Below are 10,000 nucleotides of genomic sequence, written 5' to 3' on the forward strand. Positions count from 1 at the left end.
TTAATAAAGTACATAGTTCGTAACTACAGTCTCCAGTTCAAAAGCTTGCCGAATTTCTCCGGTAGGAAAAACCGGCTGATTGCCATTAGAGCCCCTTACAAATGGACCTTCTGAGGATTCGGAACCTTGTTCCTCCTACAGTCTGTATTTAATTTCTTAAAGTACGTTATAAAGGAAACAAAAACTTCCTAAGAGAGTAAATTCTTTTACAACTCCATTTATACATTTCTGTGTTATAACACCATCAAATCACGCATACTGCGGTATACTGTTGAAAGCAGAATCTTCTGGGGAGAAAGACTGCTCAACAATCTCATTGATTTCACTCTTTTGTTGTTGACCCCTACAACGCAGTTACAGCTTTTCTCTCCTTTTCTGTTCTACTCTAATCTACAGCTTTTTATACCCTCTCAGGTCGGTGTGTCAATAGTGTGTCAATCAAATTTCCAATGACACCAGTCTAGCGAAATACGCCTGCCCAGCATCTACATATAATCATTAACATATCTTTTTTCGAGCCAGTGCATTCTCGTCCCCAAAGTCGGCTTTTCTTTTGGTCAGCATCAAAGAACGTACGTGGACGTCACGTGCACGGACTACATTGTACCGGCTCTTCTGCGCATTCTCAGAAATTTAAAACAACAACGGTCGTCAACGGTTACTTACGAAACGATGACGCCGGCGGCAACACTGAAAAGGAATTTTCTATACAAAGAATAACAAAAAACGGTGGCTGACGTCTGTCGCATAGCAACTAACGAATAAAAGATTGACATAAAGGGAAAGGGGCAACGAAAATGCAACAATTTGAAGGTACAATTGCATGATAATCCCTCGCATTCTTCTGGAGGAGTATATATATCATCCTTGAAGTGTGTTAACTTAAAGGCGTTGTAGAGTTAATCCTTCGAAATGCCTGGTCTGGCCGGTCAGTTCTGTCAAATGGGAGGCGTCCTAAGACTAACCGCTTATGAACAGGCCAAAGAAACAAGAGAAGAAACTCGGGAAAGTTGTTTATAGGAAATGCAGCAAAAGATACTACTCGAATAAAAAGCAACAAGAGCTAAGCACAAATAAGTTGTAGCTAGCACCAAATACCAATTAAAACACCAGCTGTCATCCGTCAATTGATAGCTAAATCGTGATTACGATTGTGGTCGCACACGAACTTGAGCTGAAGTGTGATTTAGCAGACCGTAGTCACAATTTAACCCTGTAGTGCGACCACAACCCGAAAACTAGTTGCTCTGGTACGGTATACCAAACACCATTTTTTAGAACATGTGTTCCAAGCCAAATTCATGACATCGAGAGAAGATACATTTGGATGGCGGCCATAACAGAGCAACTGAAGCCTCTAAAACTACTTTCTCATGAGAGAATCAATTAACACCAGGCAGGTATAAAACACAGGTCACAGGTCATTGTTTTACGAATAGGGTTACCCATTGAAGATTCTTTCCGTATTGGTAAAACAATGACCTGTGACTTGTGACCTGTGTTTTGTTCCTGCCGATTAACACCGTTGCTAGGAAACAGGAGGAAGAGCGGAACCACTAACTTTTTAAAGGGGCTATATGTCATGCAAAATGATGTCATTTCATGACACCAAAAAGTAGAATGAAACATTGCAATAACAACTTAAAACCGTTGAGCAACATAAAAGAAATACAGCAAAAGGAAAGAGATACATGGATGGACACAAATGGACAAGATTAAACGGCTTGTTTTTGGGTAATCTTGAAAAAAATCGGCCCGACGTTTTTCAAGTTTATGGCAAATCTCCTGGATAAAGTCGTTTTTGCTCAGAATCATCTTTGTTGTGGAATAACGATAATTTTATCAGTAAAGGAATTTCACTTTACCGTTTTCGAGTTAAGATTTCCCTTAACCACCCTCAAACAACGCGACAAAGCTCCTTTAATATCTTTCACTTGAGCAAGAAACAGGCTAACCCACTCAAAAGAACCCAAAATAAGCCTTAATATCAACAGTACCGCAAAACCACAGGGGAAAAACAATCCGCTAACATACATCTTAGGATAGACAATTTTCATCATTTCACAACGGAAGACCTTAGACAGCAATGACCAGAACCAGGTTGCTGATCAGCGGTTTTCGTTCAAACAATGGTTTGCTGGGGGTGCTCAGTCTCGCGGGCTCAGAAAACTTGGTTGTGGTCATTGTTATTTAAGGCTTTTCTTGAACAATAGTTTTTTCACGTGACGTCACGGCGGCCATGTTGGTGTACCTATAAACAACTGAACGGCGGCCATATTGGTGAACCCAACTAATCCTCGAGGAATTGAGCTCTTTTATCATGCAAACGTTTTCCTTTGTTTCAGGAGCAAGGGTGGCACAGTCGGTTAGTGCGCGGCCTCGGTGCATAAGGACCTGAGTTCGATCCCCGGATCTCACATCCTTGTTTCGACTTCTTTCCTTTCAGTGTAGCCTAAGTAGCTTTAAATACCCTTAAAACGGAGCACTGATGGAAAGTGGGGGGTAAAATGAGCGCACCGTCGGCTTCCTGGGAGAATACTCTCTAGAGAGTAAAGGAACTTCCGAAGTTAAATAAGGTGTACCTTTACCTTTACCTTCAGTGGTAAAACAAGGCTACTGATCACGTGAGTGAAAATACTCTATACACAGTTCAAGGAACTAATTCTAATAAAGTACTTCCACAACGATAGAGGACAACATAATTACATGTGAAAGTAAATAAATAATTATATGTACAACTTCTACCTCATCGCGATTTCAAAAAAACTTATTCAAAATTGTCATAAAATCTAGATGTGACCTTAAAACTATTTCAGACATTGATATCAATAAGACATCGTCATTTGGAATCGGGGCTGGACAATCTGTGAGCCAGCGAGCCATGCGAATTTCGCATTTAAGTCTAAGCACCCATTTCAAATAGCGCTGATAAACAGTTATTAAGTCTAAGCACCCATTTTAAAACGGTTAGCTTTCAATAACTGTGTGACTCGCATGTTGACTCGCCGCCATATTGACTCGCATGACTCGCAGTCATGGCTCGCATGACTCGCATAGTTCGCTGGCTCGCACATTGTCCTAACTCTTTGGAATCAGTTGGAATGACCGACCGACTGCTCTCACCCAGTCTACTTTTTACGTCTTTTTTGAGTGCCCTGGAAGCATCATTGGTAAAACAAACAAGCTGAAGAACTCTGGGCCCGGTTGTTCGAAAACCGATTAACTCAATCCAGGATTAGACTAAACTTTTGTTTCATGTTTTCAACTTTTTGGTGAACGTTTCTTTTGCTTATTTTTGTTTTTCCAGATTGACCTCCTCTAATGTAAAAATTTGCCGAATATCAGCGTTGATACAGAAATGAACTCCTTGGTTTTAATCTGAGATTAGCGTTAATCGGCTTTTGAACAACCGGGCCAAAACTTAAATTTCTCCGAGGATTCAGATTTGGATTTAAAGAGTTAAGATGGAAAAAGCCGGCCGACTTTGTATGCAGATTAAACTGACGTTCTAGTCCTCAATTGCTTATACAGAACATTCAACCAGAAATCACTCTTATTGTATGGCCAACGTCTGGAGCATGTTGTTGGTAACAGGCCAATTTCTTGGACTCGTGTAAAATTCTGGTCTGGATGCATCCTCTACTGGAACAAGGGCGTTTTCTTCAAGTTGCAAGTCAACTGGGTGAGGAAGGATTGGTTTCCTTGTTCCCATCACTGAAAGAAGCTGTAATTCCATCGGTCCAAGGCGAGGAGAGTCCTGACAAAAATTATGAAACTCTCAAGAGTTGCATATACATGTACCAGTACTGTACTTTACCCACCCACAAATTCAGAGCTCGGCTGGAAGTCGTCCAACGAGGGACCCCGGCGACCAAACAGAGGCAGTTACTTGGTAGTGGGGAGAGTGCGTAACGACGACTTCGACGATAACGCCAAAATTAAAAAAAGAAAAATCGATGGTGACTCGGGGATGCTCGGAAAAAACCCGAGTGCTCCTTTGCGGGAATCGATCCTACGACTTTCCGATTAGTAGTTCCGCTGCTCCACCATACAGCCACAGGAGACTCGTGGGAGATGGGCCTTTAAACTGGGCTCATGTAACAATTGCCTGACTTCAAACCAAAGGCGACTAAGGTACGAGTCTATAAATTATGAGATTATCAACTATTGATTCACATAGTCAGAAAGGGCCCACTGAGATTTACAAAATCACCAAGTTTGGTGTTAATCGGGTCAATTTTGACTGAGATACAGCCATTTAAATACGCCAGTATTTACAAAGAAATGTTGGTTATCCGGACGCAGCGTTCGAGTGTCCATATCCATACATTTTCTTGTAAATTTTGACTTTTTTAAATCGCTGTATCTCGCTTCATATTGGGTCTATTAACACCAAACTTGAGGATTTTGTAAAGCTTGGTGTGGATGAATAGTTGCTAATCTCATAATTTGCAGACTCGCACCTTGTCCCCCCTCGGCTTGAAATCAGGCATTACGGATAGGATCGAAATTGTCGGAAATGGAGAACATTCGCGATTGTACTGAAAGAGATGTTAAATGTTAAAGGGGCTGTGTGACGGCAGTGTAGTTCATTTTGTGTCGTTTTACCATTTACTCGCCCCTTCTCGCTTTACAACTTAACGTTAACTCAGAAATTACTTTTAAACAACACAAACCAAAGCTTCGTGACGAAAAAATGTATGACGAGAAAACATAATTAAAGTTACGAACAACGGAGATCAACTTTCAAAAACTGTTAGGCTGATCAGTTTTCAAACATTCCAGTCACAATCCATTTTAATCTTTTTCAATTTTTCCCTTCCCTGCCTCCTTTTGTATTTACTATATTCAAACCTTCCTTCGATGTTCTAAGTGAGTTATTTTTACGTTTTGCTTGATTTGGTTGCCAGTTTCCAGTCGCTGAATTTGACTAAATTTTGTGACAAAGCCCCTTTAACTCCGGTGAATGAAACGAAGAAATTTATATTCTGATGTTCACTCAGGGATAATCGGGAAAAAATCAGAGAGCTCCTTTGCAAATTACAAGACCTAAGGCCAAAACCATTGTTGACAGGACACAAACCTCATAGTCATCCTCTCCTAAAAAGAAGTAGTTATCTAGCAAATCATCAGGCTTTTCGTGTTGTTCAGCCAGCACTCCGTGTGATGCGATCACTTCCTCTTCGTCCACATGGTCATCTTCTTCCTCTGAGCTCTCTTCATCGCCAATGCAACTTAGGTAAAACTTCCTAAACAAACATTAACAAAAACAAAAACAAAAACAATGCTGCAGTTTCAATTTCTGAGTTTTAAGTCAACTGCTCTCAAAAGTAAACACAAATTGTAGTGCAAGTTAACCAGAGTATAGGCTACCTGCAGCCCCTTGTATGTCAAGTTTTCTTGTTTTTCGTGTTGAAAAGAAAATTGATCGCGGGGAAAACAGTCGAGCACCTACGGGTCGGCTAAGTTGGATGAGCATCAAACTACTGCACGGTAGGTTGCAGGATCAAAGCTCCTGCCAGACCAACACTCACGGTCTTAACAGTCAAGCTACGTCACGCATGACAAGTAATTTTGAAATTCGGACTGAGTATTCAAATCTGCGTGCCAGTTTTGAACTTCGCTCTCGTGATTCTGAATTTCCCGTAGATATTTCCTTGATATATCGCATAAAGTGAACGGGGTTTCAAGCGTTTGATGAATTATTGTTCAGTTATTTGTGCCTTTTTCGTACCAACTTTCGGAAAAATCTTCAAGATTCCATTCAAATCTCGGAAGCTCCAAAGAGGAAGTCGGATGTTCATTTCAATCCCTGGTGGATACTGTTCACGCGTGACATAGCTCAACTGTAAATAACTCAGGAGAAAGTGTTGCCGTTGTAATGACAGACATCTGCAAATGGTTCGACTCCTTAGTCTTCTCGGATAAGGGCGATAAACCGTCGGCCCCGTCTCACATTAGCCCTTCAATGTTCATAAACCTGTGGGAAGTGAAAGAACCACACACCATTCACAAAGAGTAGAGTATCAATTTCAGAATATCCCCTCACTCTTTTGAAAAAGAGACCCTGGGGATGAGGTTGACGATATGGAAGTACAGAACTAGTGCTCCCGCAGTCCCGCAGTCGAGGACAATTGAACAATATGGAAGTACAGAACTAGCGCTCCCGCAGTCCTGCACTCCTGCAGTCCAGAACTATTGAGGGCTATGGCGCTATTTAACTGTTGCTCCCGTAGTCCCACATTCCCACAGACGAAATATGGCGCTCGGAGTCCCGCTGTCCTAGCGAATTTGGACTCCCCTAGATTTGGACGCCTGGTCTACATCCGCTCGCGGATTTAGTCTCCCTTCGCGGATTTGAACTCCCCATGTTACAGCTTATTTATTTCACTGCTTATCGATACAGAGTTATATTTCGGATCTTGAAAACCTGACGAAAAGACGTAGATCAGTTAATTTGTTGTTTCTAAGCATTCGAGGCAACATTTCGTATAAAGGTATGTAGATGAGAATTTTAACTCCTTTCTGACAGAAGCTTAAATAACGCACTTGGAATTCATAGAATTGTCGTGTTATCTTTTTGGTAAGGAAAAAAGAAAGCAAAGTCAGACTTAAGCTTCAGTTAAGGTTGTTAAAAGCACGCGCTGTGGCTTGTTCGTAAAGCGTTGCTTTTTGTTCCGTTTGATAGTTTGAATGGGCGGCGCTTCCACAAAGGAGGTTCCACTTTAAAGTAACTCCTCTTGGTTGGAAGATGCGTTCTTAGAAGTGTACTTGATTACAAGGCTTCAGAATCAAACTTGTCAAGTCATGAATTCTCGTATTAATTTTCAAAAAGGAAAAAAGGCGAAGTTAGACTTGAGTTTCAGTAAAAGTTGTTTAAAGCACGCGCTGCGGCATTTCGTAAATTTTCTCGTATTTCCTCATATAACTTGTTAAAAATTCGCTTTAAATTAGTTACAGCATAGAAAGTATTGTAAGTTATTGTTGAGAAAGATTGGTTTTCAAAATGTGTGTTGGAGATTCTTTTTTACACTAAGAAAAAAACTACCTAATATTTTCATTTTGCCTTTTTTGCAACGTACTCAAAAAATAATATGCACTGAACGGGCTTCCCACAATAATTTTGCCCTTTCTGTGATAAACATGTAATCGCAATGTGCCCTCGTGTAGTTAAGGATTAATTTCACTTTTGTTTTTTCAAAGTTTTTCAAATTGCCCTTGTCGCTTCGCGACTCGGGCATTCAAGGGCAAATTGAAAAACTATGAAAAACTTTGAAAACACGCGTGAAATTCATCCTTAATCGCCCTCGGGTCCATGCGATTACTTAAACTTATCAAAAGTACGCTTATTTTCAGGAGGGGGGGGGGGGGGTCCAAATTCCCTTGCGGATCTGTACCGGGGTTGTCCAAATCCACTGTGACGCCGCCCTGCCATTGTTGAATACACTTTTTTTTTGCGTTTGACGTATGTAAATGACTGCGGGAGCAGCTTTTTGGAAGTGAATTGTAAGTGAGGGGGTATTCTAGAATCCAGCCCCACAGGAGGCCTATGGAGTTTGCAGTGTTGTGATCTGTCTGTTGAATATTCTGAAATACGGAATATATGGAATATTCTAAAACACGGAAAAAATCGAATATTTTGAAACACGGAATATGTGGAAGATAACAACAACAACAACATCGACAGAAAGTGGTCCGCCTGTGACCGATCATAACAACATCTGCTAGGGAAATCGTGTATGAAAGAAGCATGTTTTGTAAAAAAGACTTCAAAAAGGCATTGACTTAGCAAATCAGCCTGAAAAAGAAACGATAACGTGTCCTACATTTTTAAGGCAATTGAGACACTTACCATCGTCTTTCTCCATTTTTCCTTCTCTGAGTGTAGGAAACTGCGCCTGCGATGTTTCATCGCAGTCCGAGAGGTACAAAAACGGAAGCGGGGAAACATATCACCCAAGGGTGAACTCTTCTGTGTAACACATCTTTTTATCTTTTGTGGCGAGGAAATGTAAAATTATCATCCGAAGTTATGCTATCCTACCCAGACTACCCACGGGCAAAAAATGCAATATTTATATCCGTTTTAAAAGACTTTCCTCTCATCCCACGTTCTAGAATATTCCGTATATCCGTGTTTTAGAATGTTCGGTATATTCCGTGCATTTCGCAATTCCGCCGTTCCACCATTCCGTTCCACCATTCCACTCCATCATTCCATCAAATAGGGTCACCCTAGTGTCTGTGTGTAAGGTATGATTGTAATCTATTACCCATTGACTCTCAGGGGTTCCCCATTGACAGGTAAAATTGTCTGGGGTTAGACAGAGTAAAATGCTAAGTCTGGCCGGTTTAGGCCGGTTTGGACGTCAAAGGGTTAAAAATTAATTAATTAATTAATTAACCCTTGTTAATGAAAATTGGTTTCCAAGTTCGTTAACTTTTTAGTTATTTTAGGAGGCCAATACCCTTTTATCTAAGTAGGTATTTAATTCTATCTATTCTAGAGTAAAATCTTTTGTAATGATATAAGGGAAGAATAAAGTTGTTGTACAATTGTTTTAATGGACTCAGTGTCATAAAATATGTTGACTCTCCATGGGCTTTATCCCTCCTTAATGCATAAAGAAATATAAGTGGTAGTGTGTATTTTAAATCTTTCAATTCTGTGAACAATCTATTACCCATTGACTCTCAGGGGAGTCAAGGAGGTCTGGAACTCTCAGAAATGCTGTTTACATTCTTGAGATAATTTGGAGAAAATGTCATCTCAAACAGTCCTTCTCAGGACTACACTCATGCGGACAATCGTACTTTACTTAACAATAAAATAAGCACATTGTTGGCATCATTTAAAAAAAATGAAGGGCAAATGGAGAAATGAATGAGGAGCTGTATGCAACAGCAAAAACAAAAATTATTTTTGACACTTTTGTTTTTCAAGGTATCCACAACTCAGGCCCTTATAACCAGTGGCTTTAAATTGTCTGTTTATGAATTTTCTTTCATCAAATTATATAGAACCATCAAAGTTAAAAGGATCTTTTTTCTGACAAAAAGGAATTAATTTAATTGGACCAACCTTGTGAACTTGAGGTCCTCAACTTTACAGTCAAACATCTCGCTCATGATTTCTAAGTTCTTTCGTTCAAGATCCTCAACAGCCTTGGATAAGTGGGCATGACCTTCTTGATGAATAGAAACCTGAAACCATAACCGATGTTGCTGTTGTAAGCTTAAAATTAATGGCTACATCCACAAGAACAAAAGCAACTGCTCTGCAACACATTGTACTTTGCACAAGCTTTTTATACATCCATATTTTGCGCAGTTGGCGTTATGGCATTTCTCAGTCAATAAAGTGTCTAATATTTAAGGTTCCTGATTTTCAAAAGGTACGTTTTTATTCCCTTACCTCCTTTTTCAGCCATCTGTTGTCTAGTATTTCACCACAGCTATCTTTGTCCAGTTCATTTGTTGCTTTCTAGGAAGAAACAAAAAAAAATGCTGCATGAGAAATGAAAACTAAGATATAATGCATTAAGATAAGCCACAGCCTTGTAGAAATGAAATTATTTATAAAGAAAGACATAATAAAATTATCTTTTAGAGAGAGATGAGGTGCAGGCACTGGAATTGACAATGAAAGTACCAGACATGGTTATTTTCCGTTGTGAGGCGGATTGCATGCAAGTGCATTGGGAGCGAACCCGCAAGGAGGTTTGGAACTCTCAGAAATGCTGTTTACATTCTTGAGATTGGAGAAAAAAAAAGAAAACTAGACTTATCGCGTGAATAAAACGCCATCAGATCAGTTATTCTGTTAAGTAAGCAAAATAAGGCATTGTGACTTCTAGTTAGAGTGTAATGTGAATTGCTACGTTTCTACCCCATATGAACCATGCAAGCGTTAGCCCTACTGATGGAAATGGGCCCACACAAGGACAGAGAAATATAAGTGCTACATGGCCAACATTTGCAAAAAATGTATTCCCTCTTT

General features: G+C 40.0%; 1 protein-coding gene across 1 annotated transcript in view; it reads right to left on the minus strand.

Moving 5' to 3' along the window:
- Positions 1 to 2,644: 2,644 nt before the first annotated feature.
- Positions 2,645 to 10,000, minus strand: part of LOC138052949 (coiled-coil domain-containing protein 83-like) — a 13,550-nt gene continuing 6,194 nt past the window's right edge. Inside the window, exons 7-10 of the mRNA XM_068899555.1 lie at positions 9,416 to 9,484; positions 9,083 to 9,204; positions 5,084 to 5,249; positions 2,645 to 3,757 (exon numbers count right to left, since the gene is read on the minus strand). Coding sequence (XP_068755656.1) covers positions 3,554 to 3,757; positions 5,084 to 5,249; positions 9,083 to 9,204; positions 9,416 to 9,484 — 561 coding nt within the window. The 3' untranslated portion in view covers positions 2,645 to 3,553. The remainder of the gene's footprint in view (positions 3,758 to 5,083; positions 5,250 to 9,082; positions 9,205 to 9,415; positions 9,485 to 10,000) is intronic.

The sequence above is a fragment of the Montipora capricornis genome, chromosome 6 (genome assembly GCF_036669925.1).
Source record: "Montipora capricornis isolate CH-2021 chromosome 6, ASM3666992v2, whole genome shotgun sequence".
Lineage (NCBI taxonomy): Eukaryota > Metazoa > Cnidaria > Anthozoa > Scleractinia > Acroporidae > Montipora > Montipora capricornis.